General features: G+C 36.0%; 1 protein-coding gene across 2 annotated transcripts in view; it reads right to left on the reverse strand.

Moving 5' to 3' along the window:
- Window positions 1–349: 349 nt before the first annotated feature.
- LOC111508771 (uncharacterized) overlaps window positions 350–26,038 on the reverse strand; it is a 75,291-nt gene continuing 49,602 nt past the window's right edge. The window contains exons 8-10 of one of the 2 annotated variants that reach the window (XR_012466159.1): window positions 25,468–25,647; window positions 22,147–22,485; window positions 350–669 (exon numbers count right to left, since the gene is read on the reverse strand). Coding sequence is in view for 1 of the 2 variants with exons in the window: in XM_074178284.1 (XP_074034385.1) it covers window positions 22,249–22,485; window positions 25,468–25,647 (417 nt within the window). In the remaining variant the exon portion in view is untranslated. Of the gene's footprint in view, window positions 670–22,126; window positions 22,486–25,467; window positions 25,648–26,038 lie in introns of those variants that run through there. The other variant, XM_074178284.1, reaches the window with a different exon arrangement.

Raw genomic sequence — 26,038 nt, forward strand, 5'->3', positions numbered from 1 at the left:
CTATGAAAGATACTATCTTTTTTTCGATGAGGAATCACCTCCTTAAATGTTTTACACTTATTTAGTTACACCCTGTATAGCCCTATTTCTATTGGAATTTAGGTTAACAGCTACTTATTGACAAACATCTATCAGAAGGTATCTCACTTCAAATTCGGAAAAACGCTGAAAACATACTCACTGAATAACTCGTATTATACAATGGGCGAATTCTTATCTACGTAGTGAACTGTTTCCTCCTAATAGCATTTTAAAGTACACATATTGTTTGCTTTATTTATTTTCAAATTTCTTTTGACTTGTTTTATACCATTTACGTCTTTGAAACCAATAAATAATAATATTATCATTATCATAATTAATAGTGTATAAATAAATACTCCAGAAGAGCGCCATTATTGTTAAAACATTATACATTAATTAATGAATGCCTGATGAATAATCCCTGAGAGGCTTGGAATGATGGTATCAGGTAAATAATTGTACACTTTGTCTGGATGAGCGCAAAGTTTGGATAGTTTGTAATTGTTCGAAGTTTGGCGGTTTGGTTTGCGAAGGATGAGTCAACTTTGTCAGAATAACTTTCTTGGCAGATAAGGCGTATATGTTTTTTCGGCGAACGATATAGAGTTGGTTGAAAATGATGTTGAGCTTCATCTTATGATGCATCTGAAAAATAATATTCATTTTACTAGTGATAACGGAAACTGAATCAGTTCAGACCACATAAAAACATCAATTCATTTGAATACTCCATACATTTCAACACAACAAAAAGTACTTACATTTATAATAAATTGATGGATGTAGCTACGTGGTAGGAAATCATAATGAAAAAAAGAGAATTGAAAGTTCCTATGTTTTTTACCACTTTTATTCATAACTAACATTGAAATGAGGACATTTTCGAACTTATATATTAAACTTTTGTACACAACTGAATAACATAAAATTCATTATGAAATTAAAGTCAACAGTTCGAAAATAACTTTTCAAAACGCTCTAAAGTGCGAACTCGTTTCCTCCTTTTCATAAAAGATGATGTATGCATCTCCACTCTCAAGCGATTTTGGTGAAATTGGTGACACATGTGAGTCATTGTATTCGTGCCACGTGACAGTATGAGGATGTCTGCAGAATGCTGTATAATGTCCGCTGTATGGAGAACCATTGTGATTCGAAAGTGCATATAGATTATAACGACAAGGAGTCAAATTGTCTGCTGCATAATTGTTCATATCTAATCCATCTAGAGGAAATTCGATGACAACATTCAACTTGTCTCTAAATCTTTCTGTCAGACAAAATCTTTTAAAATGAATGAATAAAATACGGGAAAACTTATGAATCGATAGACTTTGTGCATTTTCTTCTTTCCTTGCAACTTAAACACGTTGGTTTTTCATGTCCATCCAAAGTTTCCTCTCTTGCGAAGAAATCCAAGCACTATTATAAACTCAATTGGCCAGTTCTTTGTGGTATCGGGCCATGACACTTATGATTTTTCGCTGTCGCTCAATTTTTCGTTAATCTCCGTTAAGGTCGGTTTAGGTTTCTCAATAATTCTATTAACGTCATCATGTAAACCTTCTAAAAGATAACGAAGGAACTCCTGGGCGTCTTGATACGCATGACCCATGAATTTGTGTTCACTGCTCTATCAAATGAATATTCTAACCACAATTCCTTAATAACTTCTGCGATAGCTTTGATTAAAGCACCCTCCGTATTAGGAATATTAGTATTGATATCTCATGTGCTTATCCTTTTTCAAATATTCCTATAACTATCTTTTGTTTGATAAACATTTGTACTTGTTCCTCGATAAGTGATTTATGACTGTTGAATTTATGGATGTTCAAGTTTTCCCAAATGTCCATGCGGTTTCCCTTGTTGATTTGTTTTATTAGTTTTATGTTCTCTGGTGGGGGGAAATCATGTTTGTTTTGTATGGCGTGTGTTGCAAGGTTTGATTTATATACTGTTGGATTTATATATGCCTTTTTGTGCTCATTGTACCTTTGGATCAGTTTTTTCTTGGTTTGGCCGATATAGAATTTGTTGCAGTCCGAGCATTGTATACTGTATATCCCGTTTTGGTCTTTGTCTTCTTCTTTTTCATAGTTGTTTATTTTTTGTGTTATCTTCGTGTTCGGCTTGTATGTGATGTTGATGTTCAGTGGTTTGAAGATGTTTGTTAGTTTTTTGGTTTGGTGTCCTACGTACGTGTTTTGGACATAACCATAGGATATAACGAAAACAAAACACAATTTCAAATGGCAATATATAGGAAACCTACACAAACAAGCTCCACCATACCCGCAAGTTCAAACCATCCACCATCACACAAAATGGCTGCCTATAACGCATTCATATATAGAATGTTAAGGATACCACTCAGCAATGAAGCCCGAAACAAAGAACGGAAAATCATATACCAAATAGCGAACGAAAACGGATACACCCAAAAGACAATAGATAAACTAGAAAACAGAATCAAACAAAAAATACAGAACAAGGATCAAGCCACCCCAACAGACAAAACAGCACAACGATGGAAAGCATTCGATGTTTTGAATTTTTCAGATCTATATCTGTAGAGTAAGGAGGGTGTGTGTAAGCCCACAGCACGTAGGCCACATGTGACCCATTGTACATCCTCCGGAGGAGTTGTCCTCCTAGGTCATCGTCCAGCCTGTACTTACCAGGAAGGTGGACAGGTCACTGGGAGACATCTCCTTTATATCGGCAGGTGTAGGCCAAGACTCGCCGAATGTAGGCAAAAATATAAATTTTTCACAAAAACGAGTTTTATTTTATTTTGTGACAGTAAGTCTAAACGAATAGCACAAATTTGTTAATTAGTAATAATACCAAAACTGATTATAAAAATTGTTGGAAGTGGCCACCTGCACTTAGTATGCATGCTTCCGCCCTTCTACGCATGGAATTACGCACCCGTTCAAAAATTCCCGGCGTATTTCGTATAGTTTCACACGAGGCAACTATTCGATCTCTTAAATCTTCTAAAGTATTAACGGGAGTTTTATACACAAGAGTTTTAAGGTGACCCCATAAAAAAAAATCTAAACTGTTGAGATCGGAGGATCTTGCTGGCCATTGCTGAGGTCCTCCGCGACCTATCCAACGATTAGGATAAACTGTATTTAAATGGTTTCGGACAATTACACTGAAATGAGCAGGGGCGCCATCGTGCATGTACCATATTCGATTCCTTAACGCAAGTGGCACATCTTCCAATAACCCAGGTAAGTCTTCTTCGAGAAAGTGTAAATAAGAACGAACATCAAGACGTCCTGGTAGAAAAAATGGGCCTATAAGATGATCACCTATAATTCCTGCCCATACATTAACCGAAAATTGGTGTTGGAAATGGGTTTCGGTTATTGCATGGGCATTTTCTTCAGCCCACACATGATTGTCATGGAAATTTTGAGTGGCATTCCGACAAAAATTTGCTTCGTCTGTGAACAAAATTTGTGTCGCAAACTGCGGATTTAGTGCAATACTTTGTAGATACCACTGACTGAAGTTCACACGCTGTGGAAAATCTCTGGGGAGTAATGCCTGCACTCTTGAAATATGGTATGGGTATAACAAAAAATGTGATGACAAATATCCAGAGTTCTAGCGATCTTCCTCGTGCTCGTCTCTTGATGTTCCTCAATTTCTTGCAGCACCGCTTCCTCAATTTCAGGAGTTCTTACTACACGAGGTCTACCTTCCGGAGTCCCTTTCTTGAAACTACCAGTTTCCCCAAGCCGACGATGAATATTTGAAAAGGTTCGGCTATCTGGTAAGGCACGATTAGGATATCTTTCCTGATAAATGCGCCTGGCTTCTGTTGCATTACCATCGGCAAGGCCATATACGTAATGCATTTGCGCCATATCCGCATTCGTATAATTTACCATATTTACTGATATCCAGAAAAACAGCGGACTACCAAAATAACTTCAATAACACTTCAAAATCAATCAAAACGCGCTGTGACAGTTTTTAACACCAACACCTTACTTTAAACCAACATCAATATTAGCTACTGACGTTTGTACATACAGAGAATTCGTTTTTTATTGCTATGGTGGGTACGCTGTTTTTTCTGCTTTTAATCTTTAAAAGAAATCACATATCGACAAACTTCATATTTCCAAGAGGTGCAGTAAATAAATTCTGCTACACGTCATTTATTCCAGGATAACTAAATTTATGTTTTCAAAAATTATTAGGCGGTGCTGCGTTATGACGTAATTTTAATGGAGAACAGTGCATCTGACAACAAACAAATACCTTTTAGATCCTCAATTATTTTGCAACAAATCTGATCTCTTAGTTTGCTTTCAGTCGATGCACGATACCGCATCATATTTTTAAGGAATTTATCCTTAAGTAAAGCGATTTTTAATTTTTTGAGCGAAAACCATGCGTCGGACAAAGAAAACCCAGCAAATCGTTGTGCTCAAAAATGTATGGAGATTTCAAAAATAATTTTCAATTCAAGATAAAGCAGTGGCGTAGTATTTTTTTCGCCAAAAATATACATTTCAAAACTCGTACGTACGCCACTGGCAGAGAAAATTAAGAAAATTGTACATCAGAAAATGCGCCTTGAGGCATGGAACATATGTACCAAATATGCCAAAGATGTCTACAAAATTATCTCAGTTATTATTAAAAAATTGATTATTTTTGAAAACTTTGCCACCCTGTATCTCAAAAGTTAAGGCGTTTAGGACATACGTCCATAGGACGTTTTTTCCTTAAAATGGGTCTAAGAATTACCTCCTTAAATATTAGCATGTGTTTAAGGAACACCCTGTATATAACAATATTAATAATATATCTCTAGTACTGTTTCCCATTACGCCACGTATATTCTTCCCGATTTCACGATTTTGTGAGTCATTTATATCGAGTATATGTGCTATCATATGAATTCCATAATGTAAATGAGTTATTCTTAATTTGAATCTACTGTACTATGTCCATTAATCTATATACCTTAATAACTTCCCATATAAACAATTTTAAATTATATATATATTATCCTTCCTTACACACAAGCAATTCACTGCTTCCTAAGTTCTTGTTTTGTTTTATTCATGTATTGTATAAATGAATTGTATTGATACCTTAATCAAAAAGTAAATAAAATTATTATTATATTATTATTATTATTATTACGTCAGTTTTGGTCTTACTCATAGCAAAAATGAATGCCAAATCCCAGTTTCTTGTAAGACCCACTGTATAATGTAAATCATAGTTTCACCCTGAAACAATTTCATATTTCCTAGTTGAACTTTTCACTATACACAGATGCCTTTACCGTGTACGGCTCCACATTTACACAATGCAAGCTTTTTCCGGGAGAGCAATTTCGTTGTTTACGAGTATGGAAACTTTAGGTTTCCACGCGACTTCTTGCGGGTTTTTATGGCGTTGTATATGCAAATTACATAGTCGGGCAAAGGTTAAAACAACCAGAAATAAGTTATTCTGTTTCTTCAACTTTGTTCGTGAAGGAAACGGCATACTATTAGTTTTGTTTTCTGAACGTGTAGAATCTAAAATATTGGGTACATGACTAACGATGTTTAGTTCTACCGACGTTGTTATTTGTAATTAATAGAATGCTGGGTTTTATGTGAATCGATTTTAAGGATGTAGTGAGACGTACATGAAAACTCAACAAAGAATTGATCAAAACCAGTTGTACTCCACTAGACGAAACAAACAACCGTTCAGTATTTCAGTGCCACACGTAATATATCGTTACCTGTCGCACTAGTATTTTAAAGTGACATAAGTCAAAAACACATTTCTGGAAAAATGGAAGCTTTGACTACTAGAGCTTTTTGAATGTAATAGTAGAGAACAAAGTAATATAAATCATGAAGTTATGGAACAACAAGAAAAATTGATTGGCGCTCCGGGGCGACTTCATCGATTCCAGTTGCGCATTTGCTTTCTCAGCTGCAAGAAAAACCGGGAAAACCTGTAGCACCACATCATCCGAGGATCTTGATCTGCCAATGTCCTCTACAATAAATTCAAGATATTGCCATTATTCTACTACTTTTGTAGCAGAATGATGATATTTGCCCTTTGGGTACTGGCATTACTGCCTGTAAATCGTATACAGCCACATGCGCTCCATTTGTATTTTATAATTATCCTTTCCTTTTTGGTTCAGGTGATAAGCTGATAGTTATCTAATTTTTCCTTTTTTTGCATTTTTGAATAACCAGTAAATGAAGTGTACTCAAAATATTCGATTGAACATGGTTGCAGTATTAACTCGTAAGGTTTGTTTGTGGCGATCTTCCTTGTAATCACGAGAAATGTCTTCAAACTGTCGATGAACTCTCGGTTGGTTTGAGCTCTTGAGTAGTGTCAGTCAACTCTGGAAATGGCTTCAATAAACTGTCTTACACTGTTTTCGAATTCAGGGTCAAACATTAACATTTTTGCCTCTGATACTCTGAATACTCTACATACTCTTACACTCATTTTATTTATATCAAAATTAATATGCAGCATTGAGTTTTTTAATATCCTGGGTGCTCGAGTATCGGTATTTGGGTTTTATAAAAGTTGCGATTAGAAAAGCTCAAAAAAAGATTGTAAACTATGCTTTGAGCAAAGGACATGTTCAGCATTTCATCCTTTTACGATTGAGTCACAAATTCATCTGACAATATGTCACTCTTGCCTATGGAGCTGGAATAGCATTAAAGCAGCAAGAGTGACACAAGCGCAAGTTATGTGAAGAGATTTTGCAGACTATCCAAGGAAATGCAATGCTTGCAGATTCCCACTCCGGATCCAGAAACGATTATCATCATAACTTTTTATTCATTCTATTTGCAGATCTCGATGTGAGAAGTTCTCTAAAAATTTTTATTGTAATTTCTAGTAAAATAAATTGTTTTTAAAAACGGTTTTCGACTTCAAAGTTACTCAACTCGCACTCTGGTGGACAAACTCTGAAACAATACAGTTTTGATGATCGATAATAAAGAGATTTTTACTGATTTCTTCCATAGTCTCAACTCAAAAACACAGATTTCTGAAATACTGGAACATTGGGTTTTATAAGGACAAAACATAAGCACTACAGGACAATCCTTGAGGCGCTCTCAGAGCGGTGCCTGTGCGAAAGTAGCGGTTCACATTGGATTTGGATTGCTGGAAATTGAATCCATTTGGAAAAACTTTCTCAGGAAGTTTATTCCACATGAACGCAGTTCTCCAGATGAGAGGGTTCTTGAACAGTGAATTTGAAGTGTACTGAGTTGAACTTCATAATGTGGCAGCAGCCACAGTCCGTCGCGTAGTTCTGATATGTCCCGCTCTTGGTGGAAGTCACTTGAACACCTCCCGTGAAATTATCTACAGAAGAGAGAAAAATATCCAGCCTTTCTCCGATGTTCCAGGCTATCAAGGTTGCATGTGATGTTTGCGCCTCCATTCAGGTGGATGGCTCTTTCCTCGATGGAATCCAGCAATTTCAGGGTATGTTTGGGGGCAGAGCTCCATAATATGTAAACAAAACTCCAAAGAAGGTCTGATCTGAGCTTTATAAAGCTTCAAAAGTTGCTGAGGTGTGTATAGTTATGGTTCATTTATCGTAAGTTTGCAGCTTTTGCGAGCATCAAAACCTAGTTTGGTTTTAACACTGGGATTTTTGAGCCATTACCGGTAGGCAGATTTTTGGAGGCGATAGCTTGCTCGCAGGTTATGTTGAACCAAAGTTTGCCGTTAGAAGGTCGTTACATTGAAAAAGGAATATATGCAGCTATGGATGATAGAATAACTTCCGTGACTTCAGAAGCACAAGTTGATGGATCTTTAGAGCTGAAACAAACATCTAGCCAGGGAAAATTTTGGAAATGGTCTTGAAGATCCTCCCATTCAGCTGATCTGTAATGTCAAATTTTTTGCGGTTTATATTGTTCCCCGCCCCAACATTAATCGGTAATTCAGTCAACACTGAAATGAGTTTGTGCTCAGAAGATCCCAATGGAGACCTTACGGTGATTGTGTAAATTTGTGGATTTGTTGTTAGGTATAGATTCAGAAGACTAGCATATTCTCTATCAAGGTCAGGAATCCTAGTTTGCTCATTTATAATCTGAGTAAGTCTGCTGCTTATTGCAAAAGCCCCAGCTTCGCGACCTTGTTCGTCGTTAATATTTGAAAATTTGAGCCATTCGAAATTGTCACTGAAGTCACCGAATATGGGAATTTCGGCACTAGGATGATTGACTTGCAGAAAGTGAATGGTGTTTGCGAGTGAAGAGAATTGTGCCCTATACTGTGTATCGCTAGGTGGTCTATAAACACAGCATATGAATTTGGTGATCTTCTGTGATATTATTTTGAACCGCATTACATCAAAGTTATGGGGGTTCCAGCATTTCCTCTCATTGACAGGAGAGATCGCTTCTGATGAAAAAAGATAGTCCAAATTTACGTCTGAATTGGGAGTGGAAATCATAGTTGCAGAAATCGATTTTGAAATTGCTAGTGGGCATTTTAACAACTGCAGTTACCATGCTATTTCCCTGTGGACTGATGTTAGGAAGACTCTGCTGACTGCCTGAAATAGTGGTTGTTTAGGAAGTTTTGTCCGTTTGTATGAATCTACTTCAAACTGTAATATATCAGTGAATACTCATTCAATTTAATCGAAATCAGCGCCATTTGAATCAGTGGACTTTTGTCATCGTAATACAAGGTGTTTTTGCCTGGTCCTGACCGGCGAAGGTTCTACCGGAGAGAAAGTAATCGAAGTGCTTGAAATGCACTTCTATTTCTGTTTTTGAAATTTTATATTTTTGTTTTCATGAGCTCTATTTATTTATTTCACCTTCTTAATTGATGTTATCAATGTTACATTCCGATATAACTGATGAATAGTATGCCTTCAAATTATTATATCATTGAGTATTTTTTTTTGAGTTGAACCTGCCAGTTGTTAGGTTCTTTGTCTACCTCGTCTATTAGTGTTTTTTTATTTACCAAGCCACTTCTAAAAATATATTATAACTGTTTTCTATTCTACCGACTCGGTATCATGAAATTGAGTGAAACATACTAGATTGTTTTTCGAAATATTCCAGCGGTTCTACCTGTTTTCTTCATGAGCCGCTATTGTTCTTTTGCCACCCTTTACTTCATTCGTGATATATTTCTCCGTCACATCTCAATCACATTTATCTACCCATCTCTTCCGATGTAATTGGAAATTTGCACATTTATCTACGCATCTCTTCCAATATAATTAGAAATATGATTGACAGCTGCAAGGTATTAAAGTGGATTCATCTACACCGATCTAAATTCTGGATGAAATCTGAGACAGCCCTTGCATTTATAACAGAATTACATGCTTAAATTCCACACCCTTATCCGGTCAAATTAGACCTGAAAATAGGAGTGAAGGTACAAAAATTCGCACCCTGCTCCAATTCAGTATGATTATTCAAAATAATATCATTAAGGAAATTCAAAAAATCCTCATCGATCCGATACGTGGAAAAAAATGTACTGGGGGTCAAAGGTCACAAAAACCGGGTATCCGCGATTTTCAGCAGAACGGTCGGTTTTATAAAAAAATTGTTTTCGGCAAAAATTGTACATCAGATAATTATCTATAAAAATGAATGAATGAATGCTTTTTTCCACCGTTTCTGACATATAACGCTCCAAGAAGTTAAAAGAGTTTTGTTATCCATGAAAATGGGGATCTGCCAATTGAATCTTGTACTTCTACAAAAATGTTAGGCGTCACCTTGGACTACAAACTCACATGGACTCCTCATATTGAGACCCTCTGTATTAAATTGAGAAAAAACTGCTGTGCTCTGAGATTCATGGCTAATTTTTGTAGTAAAGAGATTTTACTGAGCTTATACTATGCGACCATAAACTGCCACTTAAGATATGGAATTTTGAATTGGGGTACCGGATCTGCTGCTGAAAGAATATTTATTTTGCAAAAATATGCAGTAAGAATCATTGCCGGTATTGGTTGGAGAGAATCATGTAGAAATGCTTTTAAAAATTTCAAGATACTAACTGTTGCTGGTCTCTATATTTATGAATTGTGTATATACGTTTATAGAAACAAGCATAATACACCTTTCCAGCAACATAATTATCCAACTCGTTCTAGAGGCAAACTAATGCCCAATATTCATAAAACAACTCTTTATCAGAAAAGTTTTCTTTATCTTGGACCAAAAATGTTTAATAAATTAGAAGAATCACCTAAAATATCACCAAATCTTAACATTTTCAAATCAAGACTGAAAAAGGCACTTATTGAAAAAAATTGCTACACACTTGACGAATTTTAAACTGTTTTTTTATATTTTAATGACAAAATATCACAACTATGTGATAAAATTCACTTTCATTTATTTATAGTTTTTTTTACATAATCTAAGCCAAACAAATAATTATATGTATATACCTATATGTATCATATTTTTAGATTATTGATTACTACAAACATTATACTCTGTAACGTGTCCTACCCTCAGACGTTTTCCTTGTCACTGTACGTATAACAATGTACTTTTTAACAAGGAAATAATAAAATATTATTATTATTATTATTATTAATTGTCATAATATGCACACTTAGGGTGGTCACAAGCAAACTGAAAAAATATTTTCATCGTGATGCCAGCGGGACCTCCCTTATATTTTCTATCTGTCTAGATAATAAGATTTGGAAAGTTATAGCTTAACCCGTGCCTCGTCAAAATTAATTTTGAAAAAAAAAGAGTTTTTTGTTGAAAATCGCGGTTTTTGTCTCATAAAATGGAAACTATTCTTCCTAGAAATTTTATTCTCATTCAGTTTCATAGTAAATTCTACTATCTTCGAGTTTTACTTTAATCCCTTTTTTGGTTAAACGTTCATATTTTAAGATGTCCATTATTGTCCAAGACCGGATATGATGCAAATTTTCAAAATCGCTATTTTCAGAAAATGAGCGGACAATGGCAAGAAAGACATTTAATTTAATCACTTTTGATAAAAAGTTTTTCTTTGAACATTGTACATTATCAAACAATATACAGTGTGTAACAACGAAAACTTAACAGAGCTATTTTTGAATATAAAAAGTAAGATTTTCAAAAAAAGATCGGACACCCCCTCGGAGGGGTGCGTCCGACGACCCTTATGTAGATAGTCGATAGGTCGAGTGGCACCTTGTTTTAAAAGTCTTTCGAATACCTTTACAACTCTGTTGAATGAAAATTCGACGATTAGTTTTCGAAATAATTTGAAGTTGAAATTGCCATGTTAATAATATATTAGACAGACCACTCGGTAACTTGTATGCCTAAATAAAAAAAATTTCGAGCAGTTCTTCTTATCAGTTTTTTGTTAAATAAAATCCCTTTTTTTAAATCAATACCCACTCCTCTCCTTCCACTTTTCATTAGTACATCGTTTGATTGTTTTGTTTAAACGGGTCGTGTATTGTTATTTGTTTAAAAATGCCTTACACTACTGTTGAAAGGGTTTCAGTTATTGCTTTATTTTTTGGCAATGACCAAAATGCTAATAGAACATCAATTTTATTTAACGAGCACAACCCTGGTGAACACCTAAGCAGAAATCACGTTCTGGATTTGGTCACAAAATTCAGGAAGACAGGTTCGGTTTTAAATAAGAAAAGAAATGTTCAGACAAGGGTAGTGAATGACGATAATGCGATTGGAGTGATTGGTCAAGTCATCGCCAATCCCAGGTTAAGTACCAGAGGTTTATCAGCAATGGCCGGAATAAGCCATATGAGCGCATGAAGAATCCTTAAAAACCACAAATTCCATCCTTATAAAATTAAACTTGTTCATAAAGTCAATGAGGATGATTTTGACCGAAAACAGGAGTTTTGTGGGGGCATGAGTGAGAGATTAATGCAAAATCCCGAGCTGCTTTATAACATCTGTTTTTCGGACGAAAGCTCATTTTATTTAAATGGTTGCGTGAACCGTCACAATTGCCATTATTGATCGGATGAAAACCCAAGACAATACGCAGAAATACATAACCAACATCCCCAAAGGATGAATGTCTGGGCCGGAATATTAGGCAATCATATTAGTCCATTTTTCATTGATGAAAATTTAAGCGGTGATTCTTATTTACAACTTCTTGAAGAGGCAATACAACTTCGTATAGTTGAAATAATTGAACAGGATCCAAGATGTCAAGATGAATTTATCCATTTTCAACAAGACGGTGCACCACCCCATTATGCCCAGCAGGTTCGAATTTTTTTAAATAATCATTTTGAAGGACAATGGATTGGCAGAAGAGGTCCAATTAAATGACCAGCACGATCAGCAGATTTAACACCACTGAACTACTTTTTGTGGGGATATGTCTAAAGTTTATGCTACACAGCCAGCCAATTTGGATAAATTACGTCGTAGAATTATTGATGAATGTCGAGCTATAACTCCTGAGATGTTGAATAATGTAAGAGCAAAATTCGAACAAAATCTTTATTGCTGCATGGAGCAAAATGGAGCACATTATGAAGATTCACTCTGAATTTCCTATGTGAGTTACCCTTATTAGGCGTTACTTTTTTGTATGTGCTTTAAAAACAATTATTGAGATTTATTAACCCTAAAACAGTTTTTTAAACTTTTCTGTGTCATCAGCATTCGAGGAAATCAGCAGGTTGTATTCGTTGTGTAGGTAAGTTTTCAGTATGATTCACTTTTTTATCAGAAGCATAAAATATCCACGTCAAAAGGCAACCTTCATAAGGAGGTGCCACTCAATTTACCTAAAATCTAAGAGCGGTAACCAACCTCATCCTCCGAAAAAATCTCCTCGTAATAAACAAATAATTCTTACTTTTTTACGAAATCAAATGGACACGTATTAGCAGGTTGTCATAAAAAGCAAAAATTTATTTTTTTTATGAAAGTTCCGAACGTAAATTGTACCTTTGAAACAATCTGATTCATTTTAAAAAGAGTTGAACTCAATGAAAATACCTTTGAATCTTCAAATTATCTCGAAAACTATTCGTTACAAAAATGTTCTTTCAACAGAGATGTAAAGGTATTCGAAAGACCTTTAAAACAAGGTGCCACTCGACCTACTTTCCTTATCTAAATAAGGGTCGTCGGACGCACCCTTCTGAGGGGGTGCGTACTACAAAAAATCTGATTAGTCTGAAAAGTGTCCCCCTTCAATTAGAAATGGACGTGTCCGAGCTTTTTTCAAAAATCTTACTTTTTATATTCAAAAACGGCTCTGTTAAGTTTTCGTTGTTACACACAGTATAATTAGACATTAAATGAACATGTTCTTCAACTTTATAAATGTTTTCACGAAATGCAAGTTAGTGATTACTCATCTGGTATATAGTTCTATTCCTTAAAAGTTTGGAGTTGTTACAAAAGATCTATTGCCAAGGAACCTCTCTTCAATGAATCTCCACCTGGAGTATCATAAACCATATCCTTTCTTTTGTGGGAAGCAGTCGAGAAAGTCCAGGCAATGTGTTTTGATACCACTGCGGTAAATACTGGTCGCCTCAACGAAACCTGCTTTCTGTTGAAGCAATTGTTAAAGAAAAATCTTCTTCATTTAGCATGTCTGCACCATATTTGAGAAATCATTCTCAGATCAGTATATAATTTGAAAATTGGCACAACTACTGATCATCATTCAAATATTTTCAAAAAGTCTCAGTCTGGTTGGTCGAAGCTAGACAAGACAAAATACAAAACTGCTATCGAAGATATAAATATCAAAACAGGGAATTCAGATGAAATATCAATTTCCATTATAGAACAATTGAAAATCCAACAATCGAGGGATGATAACGAAGAATGTATTGAACATTCGTTAATTGTTTCGAGACGTACTCCCCAAAATACACTTTCTTCAAAGAACCTGGTGTCACTCATCATGGTCGATCGAGTGATGGCAGAGACCATTTATTGTATCAAAATATATCTTTTCAAGGATCAATTCACATTAACAAATTTTCAAAATCCCTGGTAAAATATAAAGAAATCGATAGAGAACTTGCAGATAAAGCATTGTCTAAAATGATAAATCATCTGTATGTACCTCAATTCAGAGCAAGTCGCATTTTCTTTCTTCGATGAAAACTTAGAAGAAGGGTCAAAACAAACATGGCTGTAAAAAGTCAACAATTGATTCCAATTGAAAAAAACATATGATTTATTGGACAAAGATATTGACTTTTTTGTTTCTCATCAAACTCAAATTTTTTCAAATATTTGAAATTGATACAGAATTTTCAAATACGGATCCTGATATATGGTGTGGAAATGCACATTATTCAAAAGCGAAAAAAAAAGTGATTGGTTTCAAGGTTGTCAATGACGCAGATGAAAGAGGGGTGAAATCAATCCAAGATAGATTTATTCATTTATTTTTATTTATTTATTTATACGCTGTTCTACAGGTTACACCCGATCACAGAACAGGGATATAAGTCGAATTACAATACAACACAAATACAATGAATTATAAGGTAAAAACAATACATATAGAATTAGCTGAAGTAAAAATACCTAATCTCAGAAATGAAACAGTAAAAAATGTCGAGCTGACAACTTAATGCATTGCATTTGACACACATGTTATGCAGAGGTAAGCGTTACAGAATATTTGTACGTGGTGTTGGTAGATAAAAAGAATTGTTCACTCTAGATGGTGGTCTAGGTACATCGAAATCAAGTTTCTGCAGAATATGTGGATCAATAATTGAATTATTAATCAGTTTAGAAAGAAAAATTGTGGAATGACAGTCACGACGGCAACTCAAACTATTCATAACATGTCTAGCTAACAAGGCATCAACGACGTTGTACTGATTCAACTTTCTCTATATACAACGGATGGGATGGATTCCAGATTATGGATGCATATTCTAATTTTGATATGACGAAACCATAGTATGAGCTTTTCGATGTAGGTGGATTCCAGAAATCTCTGGAGATTCGCGCAATGAATCCATACATCCTGTTTGCAACAGACATAGTGTTGTATCACAGCCCGTTACTGCGTGTAAAAATAGTAGAGCAACCGCCAAACGTGATGGCGAGCCCGCCCCAAGGCGCACAAACTCATTTTCAATTTCAATGTAACCCCCACTGAAGCTTTCGCAAAACATACAAATGCTCTATACAGAAGCCTATAATTACTTGTCATCCATTGCTGATGGTGTTTGGTATTGTCTGGATAAGTAATTTTTGTTGATTTTGAAAAAAAAGCATTGCCTGACAGAATTTTATTTTTAGATAAGTGTGTCACTATATGACATTTTAATGAACTGTACTACTAGGTTAGGTTAGGTCCAAAGTGAGTGGGTCTATTCGACCCTCCACCGCAACCCGTAAGGGTTTATTGTGGCTCACACCTATTCGCACTCGGCCAAACAAACACAGCAAGTTAACAAAGCCGATTACTTTATATGGTGAGTGGTATTTCAGGTCAGATGGTAAGAGTACGGCTCTGCCGAACTCTAAAGACCTGATTCGGTCCCCAGCGGGGCAGGCACAAAGCATATGCTCTGTTAATGAGGTAGTCGGATAGTCAAGTTGCAAGATTCTCACCTTGATACCCCCGACAACCTTCCCATATGAGGGTTTTTGCACGTCAGCTACACCTGACGATGTCTTAGATTCAGCCGTGCAGGGCTTTTTCACCTCTGGTTTTGGTGAAACCTCACTTGAACGCAAACGTTTGCTAACCTGCTTATGGCGGGTTAGTTCCCCCACCTGAGACATATTCTGCGTATGCCGCAGCTCTCGCTCCTGAAGTAAATTTACAGGGAGGTCAATTGGAGTCGAAAACTCGACAACCATCTCCTCTGTAGACTCGCTCCTGAACTAAATTTATAGGGAGGTCATTTGGAGTCGTAAACTCGACAACCATCTCCTCTGTAGACTCGCTCCTGGATTGAATTCTACAGGAAGATCAGTTGGAGTCGTAAACTCGACATACATCTCCTCTAGAGACTCGCTCCTGGATTAAATTTACAGGGAGGTCATTTGGAGTCGTAAACTCGACATTCATCTCCTCTGGAGAGTCGCTCCTGGATTAAATTTTACAGGAAGATCAGTTGGAGCCCTAAACTTGACATCCATCTCCTCTGTAGAATCGCTTCTGATTCAAGTTTACAGGGATGTCAGTTGGAGTCGTAAACTCGACAACCATCTCCTCTGTAGACACGCTCCTGAACTAAATTCACAGGGAGCCCCGTTGGAGTTGTAAACTCGACATCCATCTCCTCTGTAGACTCGCTCCTGGATTAAACTTTACAGGAAGATCAGTTGGAGTCATAAAGTCGACATCCATCTCCTCTGTAGAATCGCTTCTGATCTAAGTTTACAGGGAGGTCAGTTGGAGTCGTAAGCTCGACATCCATCTCCTCTATAGACTTAGCGTCAGGAAGAATTTTTTAAGTTTACTCTGTCCATAAAGGTCCCACGAGTAGCTAGGGAAAGAAGGTCAATCACGGCAGAGCCCCGCATTACCGTAACAAGGCGATGCTACGACGAGAGGGCCTTAGGATTAAGCCATTGTTGGGACGCCATTCAGTTAGGGAATAACAGAACCACAAGTGATAATGTCATTTCCGTATCCAGCGGGGCCACATTGCTCAACCCCCACATCCCAAGCCAATGCACTCGCCGAAAGCATGTATAGTGGTTCAGGCAGTGAAAGATGAACAAGGACAGCCCACCCGCTAACTGTACTACTATCTATAATACTGAATAAAATATGAAAAGAAATTACAAAGAAGTCATGTTCAATTTGCTACTATAATTAAAAATAATTATAGGTACGACACTGACCGGCAAAGGGCTTATCAGAATCCAATAGTAATTCAGTTGGAAAAGTCTATACCTGCACGATCTCCCGCCATCACGTTTGGCGTTTGCTGTACATGATTTTGACACTTTGCAAAACTAGATAAACTTTTCGATGAATATATTTCCGAATAATGTTAAGCTTTTCCACGTTGAAAACAATGTGCTAAGTACACTGCCTCAAAGATGTCGTGGAAACGTGTGCATATTATAACTTACAACTCGTCCAACTTCTTAAATCGTTATATCTCAGAAAAGAGCCTCTCAAGAAAAAAATGATTCAAAATTTTTTTTAGATGATTATCTGATCTACGATTTTTGTTCAAACTGATGAAATTTACCCTCTTCCTGAAACCTGAGAAAAACCCGTTTATGTGACCTTTGACCCCCAGGTAGAGGATCGATGACGATTTTTATGATTACATATATGATAGTGTTTTAAACAATCCTACCAACTTTGAGCTGGATGCAAATTTTGTACCCTCGAATGTCTAAATCGACCGGATAACCCTTAATGAAATGATTTTCTTAAAGAACACAAGAGTTTACTAAAGTGAGGAGGGAATATTTCAGAGATTCAGAATGTAATTACGAATCATAATGGGGTGAGAGTGACGTAAATTTGAATAATCATTTCAGATTCTTCTAGGACGGTTGAGAATAATCGTGTTAAAATGTCAAGGAAATTTTTATAGAAAGAGAAGTCCTGTGATTATGTTTGGGAGACGCATTTTCTGTTCTGAGATTGCTGAAGTAGAAAATGGTTCGAAGACGAAAACTTAATGTTATTTTGTCCGCCTCTACACAACAGATGCCAAATTTGTGAAATGTATCCACGAAAAAAATCTCAAGGATAGTAATATTTTTTTAACTGCAGAAATTCTCTATATTGTTCGTAACAAAATTGTTAATCACTATAATTTCACTATAATGAATATTCAATATATCCCACTCAGTAAAAATTGGCTAACGTAATCCCATTACCGAAATATGAGGTTATCAGTGAGCTCAAAGACCTGGGACCAATCAGCATTTTACCCGTTGTCTCAAAATTATTAGAAATAGGTATAAAAGATCAACTTGTGGAATTCTTGAAAACAAGTAATATTTTACCGGATACTCAATCTGGATTCAAAAAATGACACAGCTGCGCGACAGCCCTTCTGAATGTGACAGATCGTATCTTCCAGGCAGCCGACTCGAGAATGAATACTGTTCTAGTTCTCTTAGGTCTTAGACTATTCGAAAACTTTCGATACCCTGAATCATTCTGCTCTGGAATATATTCTACGATATATTGTACTCTCAGAAGAATCTGTTTTTTGACAGCTATCTAATTAGTTGAAAGGAACGAGTTGTATTCAATTCTCTCAAACAAGAGAACTGATATATTTGGTTCCACAGGGATCCATTTTGGGGCCAATTCCTTATGTAATTTTCGCAGCGTTTTTTAAAAATGTTATCTCGCATTGTTATCTACAAATGTATGCAGATGATAGTTTCTCAACTTCTGAGAGTTGTCGTTCGTATGGGGGCGACAGCTGATTAACGGAAAAACATTTCAAACAGATTTTCTAAACAGATACTCAAGTGATGTATTCCTCCCACCCTTCAGACATAGTGAATAACTGTCAGAGAATTGGCCTTGATAGAATTTTCAAAAAATCTAAAGATCATTCTCTCTCATTGAAACCAAATAAATCTAAAGCAATGCTGTTTGGGAGGCGAAATGACAGACTTCTTCACCAAAAAAATATTTGTGTTACTATCAATAACATCCCTGTACGGTTTTTTGATGTGGTGAAGAATTTTGGGTTCTGGAGAGATTGTTATTTGCGATTCGAAAAGCCTGCATCAGAATGCATTCGTTAAAGTATATGGAAACTAAAAATTTTGTTTGGGTCTCGTGCAACTTTGAATTTATATCCTGAAAAATACTTAGCGAGTCTCTGGTCCTTTCTTTCTTCACTTATTGCGATACGGTCTGTAGCTCTCGTCTTACGGCAACATCTACGCAAAAAAATCCAGAAAAGCCAAAACTATTGTCTCCGCTTCATCTACAGGGTGTTCCTTAAACACATGCTGATATTTGAGGAAGTAATTCTTAGACCCATTTTAAGGAAAAAACGTCCTATGGACGTATGTCCTAAACGCCTTAACTTTTGAGATACAGGGTGGCAAAGTTTCCAAAAAAATTCAGTTTTTTAATAATAACTGAGATAATTTTGTAGACATCTTTGGCATATTTGGTACATATGTTCCATGCCTCAAGGCGCATTTTCTGATGTACAATTTTCTTAATTTTCTCTGCCAGTGGCGTACGTACGAGTTTTGAAATGTATATTTTTGGCGAAAAAAATACTACGCCACTGCTTTATCTTGAATTAAAAATTATTTTTGAAATCTCCATACATTTTTGAGCACAATTGAGTTGTTAAGTTTTCTTTGTCCGACGCATGGTTTTATAATAATAATAATAATAATAATAATACGTCTTTATTCACCATAAAAATACAAATGGAATAGACAAAAATAAAATAGAACAGAATACAGGAACAATAAAAAAACAAAGAAAAAAAAACTTCCAGTATATGGTGAATAGGCGGAGTATCAGCCAAGGCTGTTTTTCAACTCAACCTGGGAGAAACTATAGATAAATAATATGAACACAAGTCGAGTTAACAATATCAAAAAATTTTAGTTATTGCTTTACTTTAGAAAATTCATTTTAGAAAGGCCAAGGTCGGGAACGGGCAAGAGGCTAATGAGATAAATAAGTCTTCAGTCTTTTTTTAAAGTTTACGATGGTGTATGATCGAAATTCGCAGGGTAGTTGATTGTAATATTTGGGTGCATTATACGAGAAGCAACGGGTGAAGATGGAAGATTTGTGTTTGGGGATGACTAGAACTGAACTGTTCCTTGTAGTAAAGCTGTTAATCGTAGAGAATGTTTTAAGCTTCTTCAGTAAGTAATCAGGTTGTCGAGTTATCAAAACTTTATGTGTGTTGGTAAGAAGGTGTAGAGTTCTAAGTTTCCCAACATTTAACCATCCTGATTCTTGCATTGCTGGGGATATATGGTCATATTTCCGAATACCAAACGAGAAACGTAGACAGCTATTCTGAATACGCTGTAGTCGGAGAGTATCCGATTGTTTCAAAGCAGGTCCATAAATACTATCGCAATAGGAAATTTTTGACATAATCAGAGACTCGCATAGTCTGAGTTTTAAGTTTGTGTTGAGCAAATCACGATTAGGAAAAAGCTGTCTGAGAACGTTATAAGAAGATTGGTTCAGATAGCTGACATGTTTAGTAACATGTAACGGAGTAACGGAGATCCAGATCAAACCACAATCCTAAATTTTTTATCTCGTCCACGGAGGGAAGTATATCGTTTTCGATGCGAACTTGAAAGGTAGAGTTGGTAAGCTCTCTGTTCTTCTTAGCTCCGAACATCATTATTGCGGATTTGTCTGAATTGAGCTTGAGCTTATGGGCAGTAGAAATGTCAAAGATGGCTTGGAGATCGTTATTAATATACGACAGAGCAGATGTAGACTCGCCAGGCGAAAAAGAGAAATATAACTGCGTGTCGTCTGCATAGTGATGTATATTGCATTTTTTCACGGACAGATAAAAATCACAAATATACAAGCTAAAAAGCAAGGGCCCAAGGATAGATCCTTGTGGCACTCCCTTCAATACCGGCAGAGCATCTGAAATAACTTCATCCACAACAACTCTTTGAGTACAATTCTTCAGATAGTTTTCTAAGAGAGACGCTGCTTTCCGAGAAAAACCGAAGTAGACAAGTTTGTCACACAATATCACATGATCTAGAGTGTCAAATGCCTTGCTGTAATCTAGGAGTATTAAACAGGTCAAATTTTGATCATCTGCAGCTTGAAAAATATCGTCAGTAATTGACAGAAGAGCCGTGGTGGTACTATGCTGAGGTCTGAATCCTGATTGTACAGATGTTATAATATGATTTTCATTGACGTACTCATTAATCTGATTTTTCAGAATCGATTCCACTACTTTAGAGAGATACGGTAGAATTGTAATTGGTCTTAGGTCAGAAAGGACAGTAGGTGAGTTACACTTAGCCAGAGGGATAACCAATCCATCCTTCCAACATTTTGGAAATTGGCAACTGGTAATGATAAAGTTTATGAGAAAGGTGAAGTGATTTATCAAAAAAGAGTCAATGAGATTGATCATTTCGAGGGATATCCCGTCAGAACCCGAAGCGTTGCTCTTGATGCTTCTCAGGGAACTTCGCACAATCTCACAGGTGACTGAGGTTTGAGAAGGGGCGTGTTTTTCGTACTCATTAATCTGATTTTTCAGAATCGATTCCACTACTTTAGAGAGATACGGTAGAATTGTAATTGGTCTTAGGTCAGAAAGGACAGTAGGTGAGTTACACTTAGCCAGAGGGATAACCAATCCATCCTTCCAACATTTTGGAAATTGGCAACTGGTAATGATAGAGTTTATGAGAAAGGTGAAGTGATTTATCAAAAAAGAGTCAATGAGATTGATCATTTTGAGGGATATCCCGTCAGAACCCGAAGCGTTGCTCTTGATGCTTCTCAGGGAACTTCGCACAATCTCACAGGTGACTGAGGTTTGAGAAGGGGCGTGTTTTTCGAAAAGATTAAGAATGTTGTCGTTCAGGAAGGAGACCGTACAATCCACGTTATCGAATTGATAGATGAGATCCCACTGAATATTCAGGACGTCTAAACGGAATAGATCGAAGTCGAAGTTACGATAATCGCGAAAAGAAACCATTTTAACTATTCTAGAAGAAACAGAAGCAATAATTTTGCACATCACTGACATATGGTCTGAAATTCCCTGAATATCATATACATCCGCATCTAATATTCTTTCCTTATCAGAGACTAGGACGATGTCAATAAGGGATTGAGAGTGAGCAGTTATTCGGGTAGGCTTCTCTATAACCTGATAAAGATCGAACGAATTTATAAAATCTGTTTAAAAATATTTTCATCTGAAGAACTGAGTTTATGTGGAATAAACTTCCTGAGAACGTTTTCCCAATAGGATTCGATCCCCGGCGATTCAAATCCAATGTGAATCGCTTCATTCGCGCAGGCACCGCTCTGGGAGCGCCTCAAGGATTTTCCTGTAGTGCTTGTGTTTTGTCCTTTGAAAAACATAAATACATTATCTACCCAAAAACAAACCTGTAATTCATTTCTCAACTGTACACTATCGAAGTGAATACATTCAAATTGGTAAACCATCTGAAGGATTCGGATGAAGCGTCATACATTCCGTGGTGGGTTTCAGAAGAAGAACAATTGTCCCTGTTTCTTCACCGTTTGTGCTGATGCTTTCAGCTCATTGATCATTCCTTCGTATTGTTTCACGGCGCCACTTAGTTTCTTTATATTCCTCAGAATCTTCAAGTTGGCTTCTTCTGTAGTTCGCACAATGTCATCGTTCACAGTCATGAACTGCTCGGTTTGTTCACTGACGGCGTTAATTTGATCAGCCAGGAATTTTCCACGTAGAGCTTCTTCCTAGAAATTCAAAAGTGTATTCGAAGTTAGAAATATTTTGTAATACTCTGTATATACAGTTTGTTCAGTGAAGTCAGCATCATATGTTTGGAGTACAAACTGAATAAGAAAAATGTTTTTGTACAGGGTGAGTCAAAAAAAATCCATTGAGTCATTGCTAACAGAAGAAACAATTTTTCGAACTGCTCAATTTTGTTTCGCAGTCATATCGATAAATACTATCTTTCAAAACTATTTTCTCGCATACTAAAGAATATTTTTATACTGCTTTTTTCTTTAAAAACCCAGTTATCCATGCCTGATTTCAAAAAATGAATCTCAGATTCTGTCAATAACGCCATGTGTGTTTCGCGTATAGATTGAATTATTTCCATTATGAATTTTGTATTGGAAGATATGGAGCAAATGCTCTATGCTTTGAAGGTAAGTGATGGAAACTGTCTCTTTGCATCTAGGATTCACAATGAGAAGTTTCCCGAAAGAGGACAACCAGATGGAAGGGGATTTAGGGTTCTTAAAACAAAATTTGAAAGTACTGATAATGTCAATAACGAGAAGTTCGAACACGTCTGCCCTGTAACAAATGGAGAGAATACATTTCAAATTGCTCTTGACCTTGTTGAAAATCCCCATGTGAGTACCCGAGACCTGAGCAGGGACTTAGGATTTTCTTAAACCAACGTATCTCGAATGATACTAGCAAGTAAATTTTATTCTTAACACCTGCAATTGATGCAAGAGTTGAGAGGGGAACATTTTGAAAAACGTATTCAAATGCATTTTTTTCGTTGCCTGAACCATCAACAGCGTTGGTCACTGAATGTTTGGGGTGGAATCATCATAAAAAGAGTTATCGGGACGGTCGCCTGCTTCATCTTTGGCCACCAGACCAGAGATGCGTATATTATCATGGGTTTAACCACCATCGTGTATAGCCAATATACCATGTCTGGTTTTAGCCCCCATGTTTTTCCTTAGGTGCATCTGGCGAGCATCAGTGCTACCTCTGCTTTCCTCTTTATCCTGTCCAAGTGTTGGTTCCAGGTCAGTTTGGGATCTAGGATAACTCCCAGATATTTAACCTGCCCCGACACTTGTATTTCTTCGCCTCGAAGTTTTAGAGGTCCGAGACCTTCCTTTTTAGTCCTCTTGGTGAATGCTACTATGGTCGATTTGGATGGGCTTATAAAGCACTGGGCTATGCAGTCGTCTGCATAGCCCAGTGCTTTAAACCCATTACGGTCCAAGAGACATAGTAGCTCGTCCACTACAAGGTTCCATAACAGAGGGGATAGAACACTCCCTGAGGACAGCCCCTTGCTACCCATGCCACGACTGTTTCCCCCATAATGGTTGTATATACCAATCTTCTCCTAAGCATGCAGTCTATCCTGTTTTTATTCCGTTAGTGAATATCAGGAGGCAATATCAATTCAATCCAATCAATGATGATGCCCCCATCGCATATATTTTTTTTTATATATATATTTTATTTCTTTACATAATTGTATATTTTTTGTCTTTGTCTACTGCGAATAAGTATGTGTTTATATAAATCACGGGATGTTTCAACACTCTTTGTAAATTGACGTACTACCCATGTATATTGTGCATATCGTAGTCAATAAAGCATTTCTTTCTTTCTTTCTTTCTTTATCCACCTACAGCTTGTCTTGTCGATCCCTCTTCTCCTCGAACAAGAACTTGATATAATATCAAATCACAAAACATCAAAATAAAATAGATATTTCGGAACAAACTCATTGATTTCCTGGAGATTTTCTTGTCCAAAATAAGTGTTTCAAGTTGAGTCTCCAGAAAATCAATAAGTTTGTTTCAAAATATCTATTTCATTTTAATGTTTTGTGATTTGATATTATTGAATATTAAGTTCTTGTGACAATTTTCGGTGTTAACAAAAAATAAAAATAACTTTGCACCAAAAACTTTACTTTTCAAAAAAAATTACCGTGGTTAACACCATAGTTGTGTAATTTGTAATATTACAGGCTTTTAAAATGAACCGTCGTATACAGGACATGTCGTTCCAGCAAATTTTTTTTTCGTAGACCCCATTTAAAAAAAAATTGGTAAAAAAATAAAACTCCACTTAGATGATCATGACTTCAAATCTAGATGTATTTTTCAATGCTGAACAACTTTTTTGAATGATATTTTCCGAGATTTCTCAAAATAAGTGTACTTTACTCTCGTCACAAAATCAAATATTTGAATGCTCCTCGTATATTACGTGTGTTGTCCTGTATTTTGTTGGTGCATGTTTAGTTTCAGAGGATGCACAAACTTTCATCAGAAATTACTTTTCGTAATTGTAATAAATAAGTTTCCCATATGGTGCATACTTTGAGGATGACACTTTATAAGCTGAATCAGAGAGAAATGATCAGCAATCTCTATAAACCCAGAAAATTATTTGGTATCAGGGGAATATACCATTTATAAATATGCATATTCATTCATGATTTTAAGAATAATAAAAAACATTCAGTACTCAATTCAATTCATGATCATAATTCATGACAAATTCAAAATATAGTTTCACAAGCAAAGGTCAGAAATGTATTTTTCATGACGGAGTTCATGTAATGAAATACCAATATAACAATATAAAAAAATAATCATACATTAAAAAACAAATAATTTGAAATAGATTGATAATTCTGTAGTTTCACATATTTTTACTTGTTATATTATCCTCAGTATGTTTTTTTCCAATTAGTATGTTACTATAAACATGTTTCTTGAAATTATCACATTTATTATCATTATTAAACATTCTTCAGAAGTGCAATGCATCAATATTCAAGAATGAAGGGTTATTAAAAATGTTTGTTCATATTCGAAGAAAAAAATATTTTTCATATAAACTCCTCCTTGAATATTTCAAAATATTGAAGAAGCAGATAAAATTAAAGTACATTACTGTTAGAATTTAGAAAGTTTTAGAAATCAATTAGTTACCTCGACCATTTTTTGGGTATCATACACAGCCATTTTCATCTTTTCGTACATCTTAGAATGATCCGATAGCTCAACTTCGGTTTGTTGTTTGTTCTTCTTCTCGACCTCCATCTTCTTCTCGTATTGTTCTTTCACAGCCTTCAATACTGTCAAAGCGTTTTCGCAAGCTTCTTCTGATTCCTTGAAAAGAAAATTTCGTGAAATAATCGTAGAGTCTAAATCTGATTCAAGACAAAATGAGATTGTTTCGTGTGACGTAATTTTAAAATTGAATATTGAGAATCAAAATCAGTAATCTAGTCATTATTACTCAATTTATTTCCGAAGCATTAGCTAACAATGGCCAAGTTGATGTTATATACACGGATTTCTCTGAAGCATTTGATAAAATGGATCATGGTGTCTCGCTCAATAAACTGATGAGTTTTGGTTTTTCAAATACTGCCTGTCAGCTAATGTCATCCTATCTGACATGTAGAAAACAATTCGTGTCCTATAACGGTTATGAATCTAGAACATATATAGCTTCTTCTGGTGTGCCTCAGGGCTCCAACCTGGGTCCTTTTTTGTT

Source organism: Leptinotarsa decemlineata, unplaced genomic scaffold, assembly GCF_025532065.1.
Source record: "Leptinotarsa decemlineata unplaced genomic scaffold, Ldec_3_MD MMD2_tig00003736_RagTag_RagTag, whole genome shotgun sequence".
NCBI classification, from domain to species: Eukaryota; Metazoa; Arthropoda; class Insecta; order Coleoptera; family Chrysomelidae; genus Leptinotarsa; species Leptinotarsa decemlineata.